General features: G+C 33.3%; 2 protein-coding genes across 2 annotated transcripts in view; one reads left to right on the forward strand and one right to left on the reverse strand.

The window, feature by feature from the left end:
* LOC136985243 (serine/threonine-protein kinase Sgk2-like) overlaps positions 1 to 562 on the reverse strand; it is a 41,947-nt gene extending 41,385 nt beyond the window's left edge. The window contains exon 1 of the mRNA XM_067282496.1: positions 526 to 562. The gene's annotated coding sequence lies outside the window, so the exon portion shown is untranslated. The remainder of the gene's footprint in view (positions 1 to 525) is intronic.
* A 6,152-nt stretch (positions 563 to 6,714) lies between these two features.
* The window catches only part of LOC136985251 (sushi, von Willebrand factor type A, EGF and pentraxin domain-containing protein 1-like), a 170,256-nt gene continuing 151,352 nt past the window's right edge, over positions 6,715 to 25,618 (forward strand). Inside the window, 3 exon segments of the mRNA XM_067282503.1 lie at positions 6,715 to 7,158; positions 12,374 to 12,588; positions 16,641 to 16,796. Coding sequence (XP_067138604.1) covers positions 6,722 to 7,158; positions 12,374 to 12,588; positions 16,641 to 16,796 — 808 coding nt within the window. The 5' untranslated portion in view covers positions 6,715 to 6,721.

Below are 25,618 nucleotides of genomic sequence, written 5' to 3' on the forward strand. Positions count from 1 at the left end.
TTTTTGCCGTTTTATAATAATTAAAAATATAAAAATTTTAAAAATAAAATATGATAACAGATGGCGCCACCAAATATCGCCGGAAAAGTTACCGGTAGGGAGCATACGAATAATCCGATTTCGAAATAAAGAAAATGACATGAAAGTAACCTTTTGTATTAATTACTATCATATTTAAATGTATATATCATTTATTTAAAACTATTTCCAAAATTGATAAAACCAATTTAAAAAGATTTTTAACGAAACGGATATAAAAAATTCAAGTTAAAATTCAGTTATAAAACACAAGAAGTGAAACCTCGCCTCTTTTTGCTTCCAATATCCCTATTATATCAAACCAAGACTTAAAAAAAAGAAAAAAACAGCTATTTTTTTCCTTTATAAGGATATAAAGGAAAAGAATAAAATATACGTATTCTTTTAATACGGATATTGGAAGAAAAAAGACGTGAGGTTTCACCAGTCTTGTGTTTAATAACGGAATTTTAATTCATATTTAAATGATTATAAAACTATATTGACTTAGACACGGAAGTGACAGCAATAGAAAATGTACTGTAAATATTTAAATTGAATTTTTATTAATAATGATAAGTCTTTCAGGGTCATAAACTGTGACAGACAAAAAGTAAAATTATATTATGTTATAAAATCATCAACTTACCTTATAACTTTTTCTATAATTTATATTATTAAAAGTTCTAATTACATATAAAATTGTTTGTTTCGTAACTTAGACTGCACACTCTTAGCTATTTATATGCATATCATCAAAAGTCTTACCCGTCTGTGAAGCTAAGTGTGTTTATTTTCTTACTACAGTATTGTAAATGTCAGATTTCATTTTCCGATTATGTTTCTTTGAATTCTAACTCACAAATTTTTAATCCTTATATTACAATCCCTAAACATTGAAACATCAGTTAATGACTCACAGTATATACTACTGTGAGTCATTAACCGATGCTTCAATATTTTGTCTCTGTAAATTAGTTTCTGACTAGAAAAATTCACTGTGTACACCGTGAATTTTCCTAGTGTTACATTCATTTCCTCGTGTACGTTTGCAATTAATATATACAAAGTAGATGCAAATTAAAAAGTAATATCCTATAATTTATCTTTCAATTTACATCCGTTCCGCATATTTGTATATGAATTTTATTATATGCAAGAATTATTTTTATCTATCGATTTATATGTTATTTTCTTAAAATGTAGTGATGGTACTTTCACTTTCAATTTGATTAAATGAACCGTATCTTGCATTAAGTTGATTGACGATTCTAATTAAATAATTAATGTTAATAATTAAGTTTAACTACGAACAATTTTATTTCGAGCAGTTAATAACGAATAATTTCAATACTTAATTATTCAAAAGTAGATATTTGTAAATTCCGTAATTTAATGATAATATTTAGTTTTATAAATATTGTGTGGTCTGTTGAAAATGCAGTTTTATTTTCTGTAGCGTGCAATTTCTCACAAATATTATTAATATTGAGTAATTATTGGATAATTATTAGCTTTATTTAATTAATTCGTTACGTAAATTTAAAGGTTGTCATCTCTCAATCGTAAATAATTTCTCGTGAATATCTCTTAACTAGAAAGTAATTTATTCATAAACTTAATTTATGAAATTTCAGTTTTAAATTCTGAATTAATCTATCGGAAATGAAATTAGATATGCAGAAAATCGGCAGCATTTAATTATATCTCTCCTATAAAGTCAAAAGGAATCGAATCCGCTACGGAAGTAGGCTTATAATTCGAAAGGCGACTTTAATTATCAACTTTTAGCCCTAGTGAAATTGCGATTCTAGTCATTTTCGAATTGCAATCGAGACCACAGGCCGCAGGAATAAAAGTTTTAATAATTGGTAAAGTTGCAAGGATCGCTTATCAATGATATTACGCGGTCAATAGTTCTGTGGCTCGTTTGATCTAATAAGAAAAAGAATTGTTTTTCTATCATGTACTGTACATTCCATTTCGAACTATCGATTGGATTTCTATATATCGATTAATTTGTCTACGTTTGATTGTTTGCTTTACACGTAACGCGATCTATTGGAAAAAAAATTAACAAAATAATGAACTAAATATAATTCCTACGTAAAAGGATATAATTTAAAAGAATGTAAATTACATTCACTGAATTATTGCGACAATAATAGCGCGAAATAGACGCGCCATTACGATATTACTGCGAGAGGTAGCACATAGCACGTACTGTACTGTACCTGTACGATGTGGAACACCTGTACATCATACTTTTCCTGTTAGCAATTGAGTCGTGCCGGTTATGTATCTAACCCTTTTCAGAAGATAATTTTTAAATTGAAATAACGTGACAGTGACTTGCGGTTCAAACAGGAGGTTCATATGTAATTAATCTGGTCCTCTTTCTCTTATGATTTTCATATCTAGTCTCAATTTTCAGTTATCTAACTCCGTTCTCGAGATTAAGGAAGGACAGGCGACAGTCAGAATTTATAAATCTACAATTTTTTGAAATTGCAGCCCAATAATTTTTCTTTATACGCGATATTTAGGAGAACGTACTTTCCACGTAGTTTATACAATCTGTTGCCAAAATATAAACACTTTATTATCACATAACAGCAATTATTCTCGCATTTTTACAAGATTTTGTTTATTTAAACAAGTTTTGTATTTAGTTTTTTGGACGTTAGTCACTTCGATCACATGCGGATTAGCAACTTCAAACACGTGCGGAGCCATCACAACCTGTCTAACACAGATCACTTTTCAAATATTTATAGTAGACCGGTATTAATTAGTAGTCGTTGACTGTCCTTTCTTCTGGGAGTAAGCCAACAACTACTTTTAGTCGAATGATTTCAACCCCCTTCCGCAACATATCGGACCAGAGATATGGTGGCAATCGAATAGGAAAATTACATAATACAAGCTTACCGGAGAACACAAAATATGATTTAAATTTTTTTCGAAGGTGCCGAGTTTAAGCAATTTTTATATTTTAATCTCAAAGTGAAATGTTATCATAACAACGATTTGAAATAAAAAATATGGCGTTAATTGAGAAAATATATTACAGTAAAACCTCAAGTTAACGGACTAATTCGGACGAAAAGGATGTCCGTTAAAGCCGAAAGTCCTTTATATAATAAACTAGGATTTCAGAATGCGAGTGTTAAAACATTGATAAATTAGTTAGTTTATGCGTGTTTTACTTATACAGTATAGATACGTTTATGTAATTAAAATAAAATACGTAAGAGAAGTTTAATTTCACAGAAAAGTTTTCTACGTACAATTTCTATGCATTTGAATGTAGTTTTAACTGTTATGAAATATATTTTGTGCGCTTAAGTTGTACTGTACTTTTATTTATATCAGATATACAGTGCAACAGTCTAATTATTAATTTTTCTTGTATGTTTTAATTCACTTTATGACAAAGTGTAATTTTAACTTAATTTTCTAAAGCCAGAATGCCAATAATAATATTTTTTTAAAAAATACTAAGATACTATAAAATCTATACTATAAATTGGTAATTCTACGCACCGGTATTCAAAATCCAACAACTAGTTGCTTAACTTTCCCGACAACATTTGGTTGCGCCATCTGTTACGATATTTTATTTTAAAAACTTTTTATATTTTTAACTATCATAAAATGGTAAAAAGTTTAATTTTGAAGATAGGTATGGGTTTTATAAAAAATTGTAAATGGCAATAACGAGTAAAATCGTGATTAAGTCTAACCCTACTAGAGATACACACGACCCCCTTTATCGGGGTCGTGTGTATCTCTATGTCCCTTCTTCCCATCACCTCAACCTTTAACTACCAAAACTTAATAGCAGTAATCCTCCTAATAAACAAACCTCCCTGCTAAATTTCAGAAATTGTCGACAAAAAACACAGGAGTTATTAAGCTTTAAACAGGGTGTACAAAATCGCGCCCCCCCACACACTAACATCCATACGTATAGAAAAATCCCCGAATTTTTTGCATTTTTTGACGTTTCGTGGTGTCCTGAGCCCAAAAATGTAAAATCTTGGGGAGGGGGTCGTTTTTTGATCGATCGAAATACTTTCACTCTGTTATACTGTATAGCCTATAACAGCCGGAAAAGTAATAAGTAAATAAGAAAATTGTTGAACTGAATAAGCAAATAAAGACAAGTTGATATAAATACCCAATAACTACACCTTTTCGATTTTAAATTCATAAAGTGTAAATTGTATTTCAGAAAAGATTAAGTGATTTTCAGAAAAAATACATTTATTTTCATCTTGAGTTAACTTCAATTTTAAGTAAATTTTTTGAAGGGTAATTAGTTAAAAGACGTGTCCCGTCTTTTTTGGAGAATGCTACTCAATCATCTCAGAATTACTTTAGTTACCTTCTTTTATCTAATTGAAGTCGCACGATATGCGTTATTATATTTATTTTTATTTTTAAAAAAACTGATTGTTTTAGTATCAAGAGGGTGCTGACACCCCTGAATAAGTATATCTCTGCGATAATTGCATAATTTATTTAATCCCAGTCCAACCAAAAAGTTAACTAATTACCTTTCAAAAAAATTGGCTTTCCTTAAAATTAATGTTAACTTTACCTGAAAATGAATTTACATTTCCCGAAACCAAATTTACCTTTTATGTAATAAGTTAGGATTCACTTTTTCTGAATTTGAAATTGAAAATGCATAATTTATAAGCTCTGTTAACACCTTGCTTATTAGGTATTAAATAAAGGGAGGTGCTAACTGCTAAGTGAAGTAGGCTAAAGAACACATCAGGAAATTAGGTAGGTTTTAAGTAATTCAGAGAATGTTAAACAAGGGGAAATAATAATAATAATAACAGAAGCAGAATGAATCAAATGCATTACGTATGGCGAAAATTGGCCAACATCCTGCTGGGAAGTTTAGATGGTGTAATTATCGGTATCACTTGCCCAGCTTGTGCTAGTTGCGGTTTTGATTTCAAGCCAGATCTTTTCTTCTATATTTCGCTGAATTCATTCAGCGAAATATAGAAGCTAATAGTCTACTTATTAAAGCTAGTACAAAGTGACACTTAACACTTTTAATGCCAAATTACGTTAATTAAACTAATTATTAAATAAAAAATAGTCCTTAAATTTTGTGGTTCTTTGACTGTTTCATATTTACGTTCTTATCACACGTTCTTTTACAAAACAAAACTGTGTGTTGATTATTTCAACCATCCGTCGAGCATTGTGAAATATACGGCAATTTTTTTTAAAAACAGATACCAGTCCTAAGCCGACAAAGTCTTCGCTACTGATGGTGTCTGATAAATTCTGCTGTGTATATTTATATGATTTGCAAGAAAAATGAAGTTTAGACTAATAACTTTACTAACTGAACAAGATAAGACGAAAATAGTCATAACATCCGTTTCCGGAAATAGGTTGGTCAGCATTAACTTTTCTTTTTTTCTCTCCCAGGTTCTTTGTTCGTATGTAGCTTCAAGTTAATCTTGAAGATGATTCAAAATTAAAGCCACTTCTAACTTTAAATACAAGAAAGAAAAGAAAGACGGGAATATTCTCTTCCTCTTTTTTTCGTATTTAAACAATTTTTTTCGGATGAAAAGAAGTAGATTTGGTAATAAGTGTAATAATATGCTTTAAAAATAATTAATGACCTTACTCATCAATTAACAATATTGTTTTAATTTTGCGGAAATCAATCCATTAAACAGACTGGCAAGAAAGTTTTATTCGAATAGTTTCGATTGTAGCAAAAGCTGAGAAGTTAACATTAAATATATCTACAGTATTAAAGATAAAAATTAATTTTAAAATTAAAAAGTTACGATTAGAAGAAATGCTTGAAAAAAATAAACAGGAAATTGAATCTTTAATTGAAACACGAGGGAAAATTATTTAATTGAGATAAGGTATAATCAATTTTACTTTAATAAGTTCCCTTAACTACGAATTATTTTATGTAATAATGAAATTAAGACGTTGGAGATTTCGAATGTGATTTATTCTTTTAATAAAATGCCGAAATGTCTTTTCGATCCGTCGACCAAAAGAATTAAGCGACATCGCATCAGTTAACTGTTACAATCTAATAAGAGAGAACTGAAAATAAAATGGAAGCGTGCAAAAATCCCAATTCTCTCCGGAACGTCAACGGCAATTATTTTTATTTATCTAAATTCAATTAAGTAATTTCAAGTAAATAATATTATTTTAACAAAATTATAAATGCATATTCTTATAAGTATTAATTAATAAGAGAAAATGGACTATTAATAAAATATTATAACTGATTAGGGAATTGTAATCAATACAGAAATGTAATTTAGCATTCTTGAGTCTGAGAAAATTTGCTTACAAACGAAAATGATATTGAATTCTTTTAATGTTAGAATTATAAATATGAAATTTTATAATGTAGGCCTTTATTATTATTATTATTAATTTATTAGTGAAGATAAGAAATTTGCTGATGACTAACTGTTACGAAATTGGGAGAGATGTTTTTTGGGTTTTTCCTTCCGACAGCGATACGACGACCTTGGGGTCAAGCGAAAGGATTGGAAGAAATTAAACATTACATCACTCTTTTCACAACCATTCAGCGAACGAGGAAGTACGTTCTCGGAAAGGAAGCTAGTTTAAATAAAATATTACACGACCAATTTAATAAAGTATTCTATATGAAAACGTCAAGATGCTGAATATTAAGAGCGTTATATTTTTCGTTTTGTCTTTTCTTATATCGAATGCAAGCGAAATAAAGACAAGTTTAAAGACATTTACAGGAGCACTTGAAGAATATCAAAATAAAAGAAATGATATCGTTTTCCTATTAGACGAATCTGGCAGCGTTGGCGCAGAAGTCTTTCAAAAAGAACTGCTGTCAACCGAATTATTTGCAAGGATACTAACAATTTCTTCTTCGGGAAATCTGCCCGCAATTGTTACGTTTTCGAGCGGTCACGTAATTCATTTAAATGCTATTTCGGAAGTTAGAGACGTCAACATGTGCTCGTTTTTGCCAATTATACAGAATGTCCCCTATGCAGGTGGAGGCACAAACACTGCAAGAGGCTTACGGGTATCGGGAGAAATACTACAAACGTCAATAAGGAGTGATGTTGAAAATAAGTAAGTGCTTTAGTTCAGTTATATTTAAACTTATTTTGTTTAATAAATAATTTTCTAAATTATACGAAAGTGAGAAATTGAGTATTAAAATTTATTTTTAAATTAATGAGTTTATTAATTTTAAAATAAAAATAATTACTAATAAAATGTCATATTGTGGGTAATATTAATTTAATAAATATTTCATACGTAACAATTAGGCACGTGTCAAATTAAATGTTTAGAACCCGTAATATATTAATAAAATAATTTATTAAATCAAATTAAAGCTAATATTGAATTATAAATTAAAACAATATATTAATTTTACATAATTATAATAATAATACAGTCGAATCCGCTTAAGAGAGCACCCTCGGGATCGCTGCAATATGCTCCCTTATCTGGACTTTTCCCTTATCTACTTAGTGTAGACGCTGCAGATCTCTATCATGTGCCCTAGGCGGCAATGTACAGCACTGTAAGATAGATTCTTATAAATCTTCCTTAGAATAGTGCTTCGTTATGCGGATTTCTGCTCTAAAAAAGCCGCTGACAAGATGCTTATTTAAACGGACTACTCTAATATCCGGTACTCTGTTAACAAGTTCCTCTGGTGTAAAACATGGGGGAAAGAATTGGGAACACGAAAGAGTGTTCTGTTCTCATTACTGCGAGTAGCAATACTGAAAAGCAAAATGCTCCCTTACTCAATGCTCTGTTAAGTGACTCGATTGAAATAATAAAGTGTTTGTATAGTGTAAACAACACAAATTACAAAAATTTTTTGAAGATCTGTGGTTTAAAATTGATTCACATATTCCAATAACATATTTTATTTTATTTTTTCATTCATTGGGCTGCAATTTGAAAAAATGTAGGACTTATAAATTCCTATTGACGTCCTTCCGTCCGTCTTTCCTTAATCTCGAGATCGGAGTTAGATAGATGAGAGACGGGACCAACTTTTTCTCTCTTCGCTTCTCTCGTTTATGAGAAACGAGCGGATAGTTGTCATTCGTCTCGATTTCGTTATATCCAGGGCTGTGGAGTCGGTAGATTTTTACACGACTCCGACTCCGACCAGGAGCGGACTTGTTAACAAAGTAGGCTCGAAAATTCTCACGTCATCACGTGACCTCATAATATTAACATCAATAAATATAGTTCGAATAAAGATAGAACGTAGAAACTTTTTTATTCCAAAGCTAAAATATTCCTCTAAGTAATGAGTCAATAGGATAATTTTTACTTTTCTGGCTGTTGTATATAACAGCCAGAAAGGTAAATATTATCCTAAAAGTACTTTTGATTTTTTCACAAAAACGCAAAATACCGCATCTAAAATAGTACGGTAGAAACGGAGTTCTTCCGGGTAATCCTTAACCCTCTCCCTCTTCTCCCCGCGAGAGGAATTTCGAAAAATATTTAATAGCATTAATGCTCTTTATGCTATTACACGCTACTGTGCCAAATTTTGTTTCTTAAACTTTACTCATTCTGAGATATTGTTTAATAGTTCAGAACAGAATAAAGAAATTTAACAAATTAGACGCCAACATACGCGGATGGACGCGCGAATTTTTCCCTTTATTTGACATTTTTGGGTTCGAGAGACCTCCAAACGTATAGATTTGCAAAAAAAAAAAGCTCGGAGAGTCAAATACTTTTTCGTTTTTTATATACATAACAAATTGGGAAAGTAAAAAAGAGTCTGAGTCGGGGGGATTTTTGACGAATCCGACTCCGACTCCACAGCCCTGATTATATCCAATATGGATGACTCGATTCTACTCGTGCTATACAATCGTATTAGAGAACGTTCTCTATCTCGGGGAAAAATATTTCGAGAGAGAAAACGCTTTTGATTTTTTTCCTGTACCTACACTGATTCCATTTTCTTTTTTTTTTTTTAACTATCCTACATTAATTACTGAACTATCGAATATGATGTTAATCTTACTTAGATAGTTAAGGAGAAATTAGATGGTGAAAGAAGAGACGGGAGATAAGTGAACAGAATACGGCCCCAGATATGAAAATCTTAGGAAAAGGACACCACGATTAACTATATATGAATTTCCGATGCAAACTGGAAGTCACATCATTTCAACTCAAAACTTTCCCCTGAAAGGTGTTAGATAGATGACCGGCACGACTCTATTGTTAAAGGAAAAGTATGATGTACAGGTGCAAGCCACTACTAATTTGAGGTGGCGAGCATATACTTTAAAGTAAATAAATTAAAAATATGATTAAAAATTGCAGCCCGCATTGTGACGATGTCACAATGAATAATTAGTCGTTGTAAATGTTTTTAATCGAAACAATGGCTTAAATTGAATTTATCTGTTTAGTATTAGAAGAGATAGGGTTTACTATGGAAGTCTCTCGAGTTGAGAAGTAAATGTTGACTCTTGGATAAGATAAAATGTTAATTGAAAAGTTTTGAGACCGATTTTACTAATAGGCATGAAAAACTCTTCTAAAGATACTGTATCAACTGTCAAAGCGACCAGAAAAGATGCTAATACTTCGCGTTGACCAATCAATCTTTAATATTTTATAATTTCTTTTTGCTTCAAGTAATAAAAATATTATAATAAAAATTCAACTGTTGATATTTGAAGTTTCAGATGGATGGATTATCGAAGTGACTAAAGACCGGTTTATAGTTCAAAGGCAGTAGGGCTGGCCTTAAGCCGATTGAACCGATTGCTCTCAATTGGGCCCCGCACCTAAGGGGGTCTTGCACTAGAGTGTAATCTACTCTCGGGTTGTCAAGTACACAACAACAAAAGGGGCCTTGGATACAACATGTTGGCGAATTTCCTCGAAAGCGGTAGCGAAGCTGCCCGATGGGATGCCGATATTTGATTATAGGGAAACAGGGATTAAAACACGAACGAAAGAGAGTAAAACCACCCAATCATGTTTACTTGGCTATTTATAGATTTTTAGACCTACTTAGGTTTGACTAATAGATTAGCTGCAAGTGGCTTGCTACAAGCTGATTAATTTTGTGTCGCGTTAATGAGGTAAGTTTTAGTGACCAAGATATAAACCATATATCTGAAATATAAAGTCTCTGATTTTCGGAAGATTACTGTAAAGAACAGTACAAAAAATAAATTAATATTTTCAATAAATCATTTTACAGTCAGTAAAGCAGTCAGTACTGTATTTTGATTATGTACTTTTTACAAATGATATACAAATGATGTTTTTTTTACTTGTAGGTTTACATGTATGCAATTTTATATTAAAACTAGCTGACCCGGCCACACGTTGTTGTGGCTCAAAATGTATCTATTATAAATGTATAACACTTCCCCCGTGGGGGGAATTTCAAAAAATCCCTTCTTAGTGTACATTTTCTTGACGTACCCTATTCAAAACGCAATCAAAAACGCATCTAAAGTAGTATAATAAAAGCCGAGTTCTTCACAGTAAGCCTTAATCCCGTCACTTTTCCCGCTGGGGAATATCGAAAAATCCCTTTTTAGTGTATATTCTGTTGACGTAACGTATTAAAACGCAATTAAAAACGCAAAAAACCGCATGTAAAATAGTATAATAGAAGCCGAGTTCTTCACGGTAAGCCTTAATCCCGTCCATCTCCCCCACTGAGGGAAATTTCGACATGTATATTATATAAAAACACGTGCGTATTCGAATGCAACGTTGTGTCAAAATTTCAAAGGAATCGGTAGGAACAAACGAACGTTATATTTTATTTATATAGATAGATAGAAAATGATCTGCTTCAGTCCATTCTCACAGAAAAAGCAAACTTAGGTCGTCGGAAGTTAGCGCCATCTGTTGGACATAAAAGCCTTAATCCATATATAAATATATTTTTGAAAGGGGGGAAATGGTGTAGGGGTATGAAAAATAGATAGTAGCCGATTCTCAGACCTACTAAATATGCATATAAAATTTGGTAAAAATCGGTAAAGCCGTTTCGGAGGAGTAAGGTAACTAACATTGTGACACGAGAATTTTATATATAAGATGGAGCTTACGTCTGTTTGGTTTATTAACTCGCATGCATTTTTTAAGTGCACCATTTGCTTGCTTTCTATACTGGGGCCCACAAAAATTGTTTCCAATGATCCCCGTACTTCTTAAGGCCGGCCCTGAATGGCAGTATGGAGTTTGAAGGTCGTTAGCTGTCTCTGGGTTGAGGAGTGGGCGTGTCGTTTATGGGTAAATTACTGTGGTTATAGTTTATAGACTGGCTCACAATAAACGTTTTCGTCCATCACAGTACATTCCAGTACAGGCATCACTATAACAACAAATGTTGGTAGATAGCAAATTTACGTGCTGGATCGTATATAGCAGCTACAAAATTTTTCCGGTACTTGTAGTATATTGCGATCGGCAGTTAATAGGATAGCAATATTTGGAGAACGTCGCCGTTACAGCATCTAATGAGGCAATCCTCTGGATATATCCAATATCGATCCAATAACGAATCATAAACTTAGGTGCGAAGAAGCGTGATGAGTTCAAAGAAATGTCGATAGTGATCGTTAAATAAATGGTTTTACAAAGATATACTTTTCGATTATAAATGGCTTTATAATCAAAAATTAAAATCATATCAAGATAAAATCTTATAGAAAACAGTTTGGGAAAACGTAACAAAATAAATAAAAATTGATAGTAAATACTGTACTTTCGATCGAACTTTTCTTTTTCTTTCGCGTTTTTACTTTCACTAGATTATAAAGAACTATATGAACTTCGACATATGTCGGACTTAATACGATTTTTCTCGTTATTAACATTTAAAATTTTTTTTTTTTTTTTTTTTTATAAAACTCATCTGTACCCTCAAAATTAAGCGTTTTGCCATTTTATAATAATTAAAAATATAAAAAAGTTTAAGTAAAATATCATAACAGATGGAGCCACACGTGCAGTTTTAAATGTTGCCGGGAAAGTTAAACAACTCTCTGCTGGACGTTTTATTGGCTATTCTATTCGCCGTTTCCAACCGCCAGTTTATAATAGTAATGTGAGCATTAAATACTAGAGTAGGCCCTACTAATACAAGAAAATCTCACTCGTAAAATCGAATAATTTATTCTTATTTTTTTTTTATTTTAACCATACAAATTTATAATTTTTTCAACGGGAAATATGAATTGATAATAAGTTATATTTACGAAGTTATTTTATCTTGAATTATAACGAAATTAATATTTTAATTTTATATATATTACAGAATTATATTTGTGATATCCGACGGTCAAAGCAACGAAGGAGGCGATCCAGTTCCAGTCGCGAACGAACTTAAAAGTAAAGGTATTATAATCTTCGGAATTGGCGTTGCAGAAGTTAACGATGAAGAATTGCTTGGCCTTGCTACTGCACGACAAAATATTTATGTTCTAAATGATTTTAACGAAATTCAGAAGTTGAATGAGAAAATAAAAGATGGTAATGTATTCATTTGATTCATAAAATGATAATTCAATATACTTACTTTATCTGGTAGGGAATATGTGGCCTTTTTTGGCTCCTAATGAGGCTTGATAAAATATATAATTTATGATTAAAAATTGCAGCCTGGCATTGTTGATGATATCTCAATAAATAATTTCTCGTTAATCATATTTTTAAGTTATTTAATTTAAAATATGTGCTTTCCACTTGAAATTAGCACTGTAATGTCTTGCCCCTGTACATCACATTTCTTTTCTTAGCAATGAAGTCGTGCGGTCGTCTATCTAACTCCTTTTAGAGGAAAAGTTTTGAATTGAAATAGCGTGCCTTCTAGTTTTCCTAAGAAGTTGGTATATAGTAATTGGAACCTACTGTTCCTAAGCTTTCTATCGTGACTTTCATGGTGGTCGTGACTTTCATGTATCTAACTCCGTTCTGGAGATTAAGGAAGGCCGGACAGACAAAAAGGACGAACAACAGCATGAATTTGTCTGTAATTTTTTCAAATTGCAGCCCATTTACTTTAATGATACCATAATCGCAGCCATCGCCGTAATGCACTAATTAGTAACCGGAAATGGATACTTGTAATCGTAAAAATTAAATTAAGAAATATTTGTTCATCTTTTCTCTTTGCATGGATTTGTTTCCAAGCAAAGAGAGATTGGAAGTTCATGGAGTTAACACGATAAATAACTCCCTATTCTCCAGTGCAATTGCATTTAGTTATTACGTAGCAGACGAGATATATAGCCAGGTGCAATGTTTGTGTTACACAACTTATATCTCGTAGCAGTGGCGTGCCGTCATTGGAAGCGATGGAAGCGCCGATTCCACCTTCCAATGACCTTCCCTTGTATTTTATAAAATATAAATTTTCATATTTTAACGTACTTTGCATTAATTAAAATTAATATTTTATTATAACTGCATCATGTATCTTTTACAAATTTCTATACTACATGTGAAAAAAACGATAAGATTGCTATTGTATATTCGAATAATTCGGTGGCGGAAGGAATGTCGAAACCGGGTCAGTTTCCAATCAGCCAGATTATATTGGCATTGGCACATGCGGTTTACAGAACACCAACCTCACCCGGTTTAGCTGGTGGATGCTTCACACGTAAAGCTTCTAATTTTATATCCCGGATCGGTTGTGGGCTGTTAACCGCCTGCCTGCTAGATATTCGGCCGCCCTCGCCCGATTATGTGAATCGTGAGTAGACTAGACCAACGGCGGGCAACCCCCGGCTCGCGGGCCAGCTACGGCTCGCGAAAAGTTTCTATCCGGCCCGCGAGATCTTTAATAGATTATTAAGTTGGAAAAATAACTAATTAATAGTTATTTTTCCAATTCTTTGTAATTTTCGAAAACGATAAGAGAAATAAATGAAATAATAACTTTATTACTACATTTATTTCATATTTGCAGACTAAAAAAATTACAAGTCACAAGAAGGCGTCAATTAACTACTACGGCCCGCGGAAAAAACGTAAAATTTATTCTGGCCCATGTTATAAAAAAGGTTGCCCACCCTAGACTGATTTATAACTCAACCCAACCGATAGGAGTTTACTGGCATGTTTTTATGATAGTTCTGTATAGTTGACAGGAGTTTAAAAAAAATCCATTAAAATATTTGATATATTTATTCTGCATTTATTCTGCTCTCCCATCTTATATTACTTACGGATTTCAATGTTAAACCGGTGATATTACGATTTAGTATGTCCCATCTGTAAGGGAATGCAGAAAAAACGTGTACAATTCTAGTATAATGTTAAAAATTAACTGTTACTTTGGCAGCATCATTTACAACCAAATTTAATGAATGAGACGTACAATGGTACAAAAAAAAGCTCTAGAATTTATTTTCCTTAAATGTACGATTTAAGTATCGGTTGTCATAAAAATTTGTCTTTCCACTGTTTTCCCAAGACTACAGATATTCAAGTACAAAGTAACTGGTTTCGACTTATTTCTACTTAAGAAGTAGTTAAATAATTAAGAGATTAGGGAATGAGGACATAAATAAAACACTGACTGAAAGAGCCAGAATTTCACTTAAACAAAAGCTTAACCGAACTATCACTTGCTCAGTACAGTGGGGTCGACGGCCGGATGGCCGAGCGGTCAAGGTTGGCAGCCTACCGCTCTGGGGGACCCGGGTCGAATCCGAACGGGTCGAATAATCCCCAGGAATTTTTTCGGGGGTGGTCCGTTCGGATATGTCGGCCCCGTCCCTCACTACCCGGTCGCCCCATTGTGGGCCTGGCCGAACCCATAATGGGCCTACTAAAAGAGGCCCTCTTAGTGCCCACAGGGCGGAAAGAGTTAAAAAAAAAAAAAAGTACAGTGGGGTCTGATCTCTTCGTAATATTAGATGTAATAAAGCCAGAAATTTTTCCAGTTCAATGAGAGTGACCGAAAAAGTTGTAAAATTTTGGAAATTTCCGTGAACACTTGGTCCTAAAACGAATTAGTTAGAAAACGAACGACGGACAATCTGTTAAGTTTAACATATTTAGATTTTTACAGCTATGGTGAGAAACGTTTAAAATCTACAACGGCCCTGTCGCGTCCTTTGAGATATACTAGTGACGCGACAAAAGAGGCATTTGACATTGACCGGTATCGGCACCCTCGGGATTTGGCACGCACACACCTACCTGGACCGTCTCTGATTCCATCATTAGCCACTCGTAGGGAGCTACAGTATTTCACTAAGTGTATTGTTTTAAGATTTAAAAAGTAAAGAACATTTTGTTATTTTTATGTACGTTTCTTCCCAAAGTTATATTTAATTATAAGTTTCTTTAAAAGTATATTCTACAATTGAAGAATTTTTTGTACTAGGCGTATGTATTATTCATCCACACATTTTGTTTTACCAAGTAAGTTTTTCTGATAATTTTAATTTTAGCCCTTATATCGTGGCTAGTGATTCAAAAATTTATTTTAAAAAGTTTAGGCTCAAGACCATATAATGAAAAAGAAAACATTATTAAAAGAGAAAGACCAATGTCTAAATTAAATATAAATACGTCAACAAAAAAATTTCGACATTTTGACGATAAAATTTATGACGAATGACGATTCTTTCGTAAAATTGAAGCAATTTGGAAATCAAAGAGGAATAGAATTTAACATTGGTAGACAATATAAAATAAATATTGAAAATTATAACAAGATAATTACGATTAATAGATATATCTAAATTAATAGATGTTATATGTTTTTTCTCAAAGCAAGAATTGGCATTTAGAGGGCACAGGGAATTTATTAAATCTAATAACGGAGATAATTATATTGAACTTTCTTATTTATTAAGTACGTCGGATAATCTATTAAAAATACATTTAAAGAAGTATACGGTTTTTACTGGCTTATCGAACAAACGAATACGAACGGGCCCTGACGCGCAATTAATTGATTGCCCCTGTAAGTCGGCTTCTTACAGAAACTCAGCTTCCCTATCATCAAATGTCACGGCACGCCACTGCCTCGTAGGTATATAATTATACAGGGTGTACGAATTATATCAACTATATGATAGATTCTTTGGTAATGAGAGATATTGTTTAAATTTATTTGTCACATTAGTTATAAACTAATTTTTATATTGTTAATAGCTAAAACAGAATTAGAACTAATTCTGTCTTAACTATTGTAATTTCACTTAACATTTTTGATTGAATGAATTTTTAAGTTTCATTCATATGTCAACAAAAAGAGAACAAAATCCTCTTTCGTACAGTTTCGTACATCAGTTTTCTGCTTTCTGAGATATGAATAATTAAAAATACCTATGTGTTACACAAATAGAAGATCACTGCATTGCAGATTTTTCTTATTTTTCCTAGTCTTTTAAGTATTTTAAAATGCATGAACAATATTATATATATATAAATGTAACATCATCGTCTTTCTTTTGCATTGTAAAACTATAATATTACCACATCATTGTATTGTGTTTTCATATTTTTAGTTATAGTAATATTCCACATTAAAATTTTTATATTACAAATTGATTATCTTTCAGACATTAGTGAAAAATCTTGGGATGTTGTGGATTCCTCTCACTGTAATTCTCGATGTGACAAAAATGCTGGTTGTTTTTGCGGTTCGACTGGAGGAAAATTTCAATGTGCTTGTCTTCCTGGATATAGAGAAACTGAAACCGATAATGAATGCAAACGTATGTAAATTCTAAAATTCTTATAATTTTAAGTTATCAATGAATTGAAGCTGAAATGTTAGCTGCTTCTTTTCCAATGTTCTCATTTATTTGTGTAAGTTCGCTGACCTGGTGGAGATTGGGGACTTAAATCCCACTTCTCACCAGTGTAAGTTCTCCGACTTCTAGGGGGAGGGGAATCGTTAATCCCGTGACAGGATGGTCTAGGGTCGTTCGCGTGTGGGTGTGGTTGTGGAGACACAGATGACAAGTATTTCATCCAATTTCTTTTCGTCCGATGGCTTTTTTATGTTTAATAATTTGAAGACAGTTCGCTCAAACAGAGATCACCATTTTTAATTCCGTGTTTAAGACAATACAATTCTGGCGACCGACCTTTCCTTAGAGGCTACTAGCCGCCGTGAACGTTACCCACCCACCCCCTGTGTAAGTCTTTTTAAAACACAAATTTTTCAATTAAAAATATAAAAATTTTTATTTAACCAATTCCTACCTTTAAAAATTTTTTATATTTTTAATTGGAAAATTTGTGTTTTAAAAAGACTTTTTTAACGTTCACGGCGGCTAGTAGCCTCTGAGGAAAGGTCGGTCGCCAGAATTGTATTGTCTTAAACACGGAATTAAAAATGGTGATCTCTGTTTGAGCGAACTGTCTTCAAATTATTAAAAGTATTTCATCTTCAAACAGTTACAGGTTCGAAGGGTCCCAGTTTCTCTAGGGCGTTTTTCCGTCGTCTTCGACTGTAAGCCTCGGGGCAGCAGCAGGTGACGAGATTCGGATATCGTCACTGGCGATCTGTCCATAGTAGCACAAGTTATCTGTTGGGCACGATAGACGAAAAAAAAATGTCCTTGCGCGTTGACGACCGTATGCAGGTGCACCCTTTCGTTCGGTTTTCCCGAGAAAAAAAAGTCTCCCGTCCTTCAAGCTCGGCGATAATATCAATCTCCGTTCTTTGTTTTGTTTATTCTGATTGGCTTCACGTTCCCTTTTTCCCGCTCCTCGACTGGTCCCTCGCCTGTCTCTAAGCGAAAAACGACCCCTGTTCGAGTCACGAGAAAGATCCGCTTCGAAGAATCTACTTGACACCATCCGTTAACACTGGATGGAAAATGTTGATGGAACTTTGGAACTCGCGCTCATATTTTTCCCATTGTTGTCTAGTCTGTGACGTTTTACAAATTTTAACGACCCGACGCGATGTTCCTTTTTGTCATCAACCTTTCCCTTTTTCAGCATTTCTATGTTCTAATTATTTGTATACGAACGCTTTGTCTAAGGTCTATCTCTACTGGAGGACGCTCGTTTAGGGGCCATCCATAAATTACGTAAGGGCGATTTCGGCCATTCTAGACCCCCACCCACCCGTGTAAGAAACCGTAATATTTTCTTTGATCCCCCTCCCCTTCCCTATCTTACGTAATATTTAGGCATAATTTTATAGAAAGATTTTAACGAAAATAAATTTTTTTAATGAAACCCTAAAAACTTTAGGTCTAAAATATATAATTACTAGCAGACAGGCCCGGCGTTGCTCGGGCAAAAGTAATGATAGCGAAGATTAAGATTATTACGTTATAGTCAACCTTACCCGTTTTCACAGAATGCAAGAATTGGGTTACCCTGTTTCCAGATTAATTAGACAATTTTCAGGTGGGTCTAAAAATATTTCGATTTCCCGCAAAAACGAAAAAAACTGCATCTGCGTCTTGCACGTCGCTTTCTCTTAACACTTCCATTGTTGACACTTTCACTTTTACTTAACACTTCCATTGTTACTTAACATTTCCATTGTTGATGAAAGTGTTAAGACTTAATCCTGTCCCTCTCCCCCGTGGGGAGGAATTTCGAAAAATCCCTTCTTAGTGTGCGTTCTCGTGACGTACCCTAACTGTGTACCAAATTTCAACATTCAACTCCTAACCGTTTGGGCTCTGCACTGATTATTATTATCATCATTATTATTATTGTCAACTCGTCTCGATTATATATATAGATTAATTAGTTAATTAATATGCAGTACTATTACTCTGGACAACAATGATTTTGTTTCGGGCTCAAAATTAACATATTCTTATGTATTTTCATCTGCTGAATTCAAAAATCACCATAAAAACGACCGATTAGCTCTTGCTTTGGAGATACAGTGATATGTTATTTTTTAGAGTCTACATTTGTATTTTGGAGAAAATTTATTTTTTGAGTGTTGTCACACCTCTCACACTGACATAGCAAAACGTTCTCCATATGTTTGTAGGTTATAAACATAATAAATGTAGCTATGACTTTGAGTTTAATATTGCTTCTGTTTTTCTTGGTTAAAATTCCTGGTTTTGGAGTACTTTTGAAGTGTAATACTGGTTATACCAAAATGCCACGAAAATGTGTAAATTTAGTGAACAATTTTTGTTATATTTGTAGTGAAATAACATTTTCGTCACAGAAACACAATCTGACGCCTCTTCTGAAGACTGCCTATCTCCATTATTTGGGTATGAAGGGCAGGATAAGTCATGGGCTCCACGTTGCAACTCTTGTTCAGTTATACTACGAGAATGACTGAAAAATAAAAAAATGATCTATGGCTTTTGCTGTGCCTAAGGTTTGACGGGAACCTACAAACCATACAGATGACTGCTATTTCTGCTCGACTCCACTTATAAAGGCAGGATTGTCAATGAAGAAAACAGAAACAGTTCAATACCCAAATATTACATCTGCAATTCGACCTATTCCACATTCAGATAGTTTACCAGTTCCTACTCCACCTCAACATTATGAGCTTGAAGTAGAAAATGAAGAAAGTGTGGGAGAAGAAGAACCCAACAAGCGTTCCATATTCCATGACCCTGATTTTCAGATAAAAGATGATACACCGCAGACTGAATTAAGCGAAATTGAGTGATCTCATTCAAGATCTAGTCTTGTCAAAGAATAAAGCGGAACTTCTGGGGTCAAGACTACAGCAACGGAATCTTCTCCAACGTGATGGGGTCTCACAGTACAGAGAACGTCAGAGGGATCTGCTTCCTTTTTTTGAGAAGAAAGACAATCTGGTTGTTTGCTGTGACGTTAATGGCTTGATGAAATGTTTCAATTTGAAATTCAAACATTTTCAAAAATTCAAAAACACTTTCAATGTTGTTAGCATATGTAATTAAAATGTGCCGTTTCTTCTTAAGCCATTAAAATCACATACTGCCACCTCTTGTATATCACAGAAACTAGAGCTAATAAAAATTTTTCTTTGTCATATTCGATTTTATCACCCCAAAATTAGTAAGATTCCACTCATGAAATAAAGGAAACATTCAAAAACATTTTTTTTTTTGTTGTCCAGTGTTATTTATAAAAGACTATGTTAACAAGTTTAAAAATATAAAAATTTAATGAATTCGAATGAACAATTTATTATAAGAACTTTATTTTTTAATTATTAACAATCTTTTTATTATTATCATTAATCAACATCATAATATTCATTTTTATATTAATTTTAATTTTTACAAAAGGACGCAAAAAACTTCGACAGATCGACCAGCTAGTGCACATGTAAACAGAAACTTCATACAAAATAAAACAAGAGAAAATAGAAACCACATTCTCTTGTCATATTGGTTACATCCTGGCTAAGGCCAAGAAAATAAACTACATGCCGTTAAATGTGCTAGGTGCACCGGCATAGCGCTTATAAAACTGTATATAATGAAGCAATACAACCAATGCTACTTTACGCGTAACTAGTAAATCGTGTAACTAGTAAAAATTCAGTAACAAGTAAATTACTCTCTTCAAAGACCGTTTGCCATCGGAATTTCAAAATGCTGCAGAACTGTTTCTACTAATGCCTCTCTGATACTAGCAGAACTCCTTCCTTTGCCACTATGTATTGTAGAAAATGTTCTAAACTACTACACCAGAAGTACAAACATCAAAGTCCAACAACAGTCTCTACTCCTATCTACGGCTGTTCATATGCTACCATATTGCAATTACCCTATCTCTGATTATTACCCTGTAAACAAGGTTATCCTCAGGGTACATTCCTCCATGGATAACCATGCAGACACTAATATGTACACAGATGGGTCGAAAAGCCCCCTTTATGTCTGCTCAAGTATCTATATCATCCTCCAAACTGACATATTTTGCCCAAAATATGTTAGAAGATACCCCCACATATCAAACTGAAGAAGATGCTGTCTATCAAGCTGTTCAGTGGGCCACTTCACTACCAAACAAAACTCTGTCTATCAACATTTACAGTGATTCTTAGTCCGTCCTAAAATTTCTAATAAATACCAATTTCAATAGCAATAAAATCACATATATTCAGCAACATATTAAAAATCCTGTAAATAAGATAACTGTTTGATACTTTAACATCCAGTAAAAGTATCAAACAGTCATACATCCTACTTTTACATCCTGTTTGATACTTTTTACAATTATGTTCAAAAAATATGGAAGGTAAGATTATTTATAATTTCTAATTTCTAGTTTTACATTTTAGTTTTTACTAAAAATCGAATACTAATTTTATGTTTACTTTGTATCATGTATTTTGGTTTATGTATTCTTAGTGTTATATACCCATAGGAGTGGTGCACTTATTTTATTAAATAAAAAAACAACGAGAAACCCCTACACAGCCTTTCTCCCATGATAAAAAACGTGTAGAGAGTGAGTCTGCTAGCGTTATTATTCTACCACGTCACATCTGATGGCGTCAGTACAACGAGCGTTCTTAATAGAAACCGCCAAATTAAAGCCAAATTCAAAACTCCACCACTCAACGAGATCAAAAAATAAAAACAAGAATATTACGTAAGACGAGATCTATGACCCCCTACCCCTGAGTAAGATATCGTAAGAAATCCTTGACCCCCACCCACCCCAAAATACCTTACGTAATTTATGGACGGCCCCTTACAATTATTAATCATTTACAATTATTGCGTTTTGTTTTACATCAATAGCATTTTGTTCTGGTCGCGGTTTCATATGACTAGCACAACTAATCCGATCTTTGGTCGGTTTTTAACAATGGAGGTTTATGTTTTGTTTTTTTTTCTAGTTTCGTTTTAACAATTTTCTAATATAAATGTTTAATTAATGTCAACCCATTTTTGGGACCTCACAATTTACTTACTTTGTGTTCCCTAAAAGTTTGTGCCCTCGGGGCATGGGACATTTTGAGCAAAGAGTAATTTTGAGTTAGTGTTTTGTTGAATACGCCTCATTAGGAACAGTTATACAGAAATAGGAATGGACCATCACGGTAATTGGCTGCAGTGTCACGTGATTTTGACTTCGCCTTTTTTTCCTCTAGAAGAAGCACATGATTGTATTATACAGAGTCGACATAAAAAGGCCTGGCGAAGTTAGGATTTTTTCCTGGGACTAAATCATATGATGATTAACAATCTTAATGATACATTGATCCTAGCTAAAAGTAGCATCGAAAATTATTATGAACAAATTTTCTAAGTACGTAATGGTGCTCATTAGTATACAGTAATATTCTAATTTCATAGATACGTATATTTAAGAGCACAATAATTATACGTAAGCCAGTTTTTACGTCGGATATAGAGTATATAGGAGTAATGCAATTAAGTGCTTCCGGAGGAGAGTAAGAGACAGTGACGTTAAAGTCACGTGACATTGCAGCCAATTCGTACTTCAAAGCACATGGTTCTTGCTATGTCGGTTATTTTCGCACGCGTGAAAATACTGTATAAATAAAATAACAACTTCCAGGGGTCCGGTCGGGTCAACCCCACGTGAGGACGGGAGATTTGGGGACCTCTTTGGGTGTACTATAGATCAGTGATTCTTAACAGGCGGGCCGCGTTCCCCTGGGGGCCCATAAGAAGTTTGCCGGGGGGCCCCCAAATTATGCAAAATTTCCTTCAGAATATAATAAAAAGAAAATTGATGTATAACCAAATATCGTATTGAAAACTGAAATAAGAAAGATAAAGTTTCCCTATTTAGTTTTTTTTATTTATTTGTTATTTCTTCCTACATATAACTTTGTTAATACAGAAGAAATAAATGCAAATATGCTACTTACACCGCAGTATTTACTTCTTTTATTCCAAAGCAATTCTAAGAAACTATTAATGCTTGGAATTTTAAAAATAATTAGGAAAAATAGTAGGCTTTGAAAATTTAAATATTTTTGCCAAAGATATGCAAAATCCTTACCACAAGTTGTGGGCGTTTTAGTTTTAGTTTAGTTTAGTTTTAGAATCGACATTGGATCGATTTATCGACATGTTTCTTATTTTATTTTTTGTTAAAAATTAATGAGCTTTCGTGTTTAATTGTGAAGTTTGAATGTTATTTAAATAGATAATGAAATAATAAACTTATGATTTACATTTATTATATAAAAAATAAAGCAATAATAAAGAAATCAATTTATTATAGACAATTTAACAAATATAAATTATTATTAAAAAAATGGGGGCTACAAAAAATTATGAAATATTTGGTGGGCCGCGAGTATAAAAAGGTTAAGAACCACTGCTATAGATTACCACCTGTGGAATTTCGAGACTTTGAGTATATATTTGAACTCAGGGGACAGAGACGTGTTCAACGGTACCCTACTTTTGAGCCGGAGGCAAAAAATAAGAAAGTTATCATACTTCTTTCGGCGATCGCGCGAGGATCGGGAGTCGCGTCGCTCTCTCCGCTAAGCCTATCGCGTGTTTAATTAACAGGCAGTCCGGAAAGTCGGCTATATATACTTTCAACAGAGGCAGATGTTGATCTACGAGCATACTGATCGTCTGCAGTTCGAGTTAAGTCCTTTCCGCACACCCTCGCGCTCGTCAACATCCGGGGCTACGGCCCCTCAGTCTCGCTATCGCTCGCGGTCAGCTAGTACTACGAGCCGACCACGCTATCACGATGCTTGAACGAAAGGAAAGAAAAGGAATTGGCGTTCGACTGTTCGTGCTCCCGACGGACTCCCCCCGGGAGGGGAGCTGCCGATTGTTTAACGTCACTAGTTATTGATTCACGGTAGTTCTTGAACAAAAGGGAAAAAAAGGAAGTGGTGTTCGACTGTTCGTGCAATTTCTTGCCTTTCAGAGTTTTATTTGCAGACTTTACCGCGAGATGGCAGCACTAGCAACTACGGTGCCGTTTGCATGAAAGCATTAAAAAAGTATGATAACTTAAAAACTATGATAACTTTCTTATTTTTCCTCTCCGGTCCAAAAGTAGAGTATCATTGAACTCGTCTCGGTCCCTCAGTTCAGATATATACTCAAAGCTCCGAAATTCCATAGGTGGTAATCTATAGTATCCTCAAATCTTTTGTTCGGGGCCAGTCGGTTGAGCAAGACGGGACCTGGGTTCAGACTGGACCGTTGTAACTGCTAAACTTTTATTTCGTTATAATTAGACTAAGAAAACATTGATTAAAGATCCTAACAGTTATTATGACGTAAAATGCTTAACGCCATGTTAAAGCCGATTTTTATATTTTGTGCACAGTTTGTATAGTTTCCTTTGCTCAATTTTATGTTAATGTTTTTTACATTTGCAAGTTTATTTAAATTTGATTATGAGTTCTTTTTTCAGATATTATATATATATATATATATATATATATATATATTTAAATTAATATAAAATATAAAATTCTGGTAAGGATTCACTCCTAGTACATATATACATACCAGGGCAAATCCCGACCAAAATTTTTGACCAAAAATGGTAGCCTCACCAAACAGCAAATGGGTACCAAAAACGAACAACACAAAACAAAGGAATTGACTCTGAGCAAATGTAAGATTGCTTGCCCATGCCTGACAAGTGTAAATTTCACCTTTCCATGGCTGAGAAGTACAGTATAAGCATTGCCTTCTTGTGTTGCCAGCAATCAACATACCACACATTCTCTCATTCTCATTCTCATACACATGCATACACACATGCATGCCCTAACATACACTTTCAGACAAATGTCAATGCTTGAGTTAGATGGATTGAAAGATAATTTAAATGTACTAATACTAAATTACAAAATTTTAATTAGAAAAATGCAATGTTCCAGCTCATTTGTATTACAATATGACAAAGTTGGATGGTGTCCCTATCCTAGTTATTCAAAACATTTTATTTTTACTTTTCAAATTATAAAAAAGAATGTTGACATATTACCAGGAACCAATATCGAGGGCCCAAAGCTGATATTATATCTGTTCAACTGTTGATGATTATAGTAATTTCTTGTGTATAACATGCAAAAAGTTGTTAGAACAGAAATAAAATTTTAAAATGATACAGCCAGATTCTTATCAGGCTACACTGTGTCTAATAAAATTTTCACATAAGCTGCGAAATGACTGAACACTTAACCAGTGTAGTTTTAAAGATATTGTCATAATGTTTATTAAGCATTCAGTTCTGTTTTATTTACATACCAGTTTTACCCATCAGAGAGAGAGAGACTACAATCTTATTATATCACCTGAAGTTCACTGAGAGAAAATTCTTTACTTAACATAATAGATTGAAAACATTTCTTATCTTATTTGTATTCAATTTATTTTACTTACGTTAATAGCTCATTGATGACATAATTATAAAATAAGTAAAACCAAACAAATGGAATATTTGAAATTGAACCACCTGAATTGGATTAAGTGTCAAAAGTACAAAATATTGCTGAATGACAGCTTTTTATCAACAGGATAGATCCAGGACTGTCCTAGATGAATGACATAGTCACTCTAATGTTGGCAAAACTACAGTTTTCAGATTGTGTTGACTGTATAAAAACAGTACTCATGTCAAA

The sequence above is a fragment of the Centruroides vittatus genome, unplaced genomic scaffold (assembly GCF_030686945.1).
Source record: "Centruroides vittatus isolate TY-2023 unplaced genomic scaffold, ASM3068694v2 contig_956, whole genome shotgun sequence".
NCBI lineage: Eukaryota > Metazoa > Arthropoda > Arachnida > Scorpiones > Buthidae > Centruroides > Centruroides vittatus.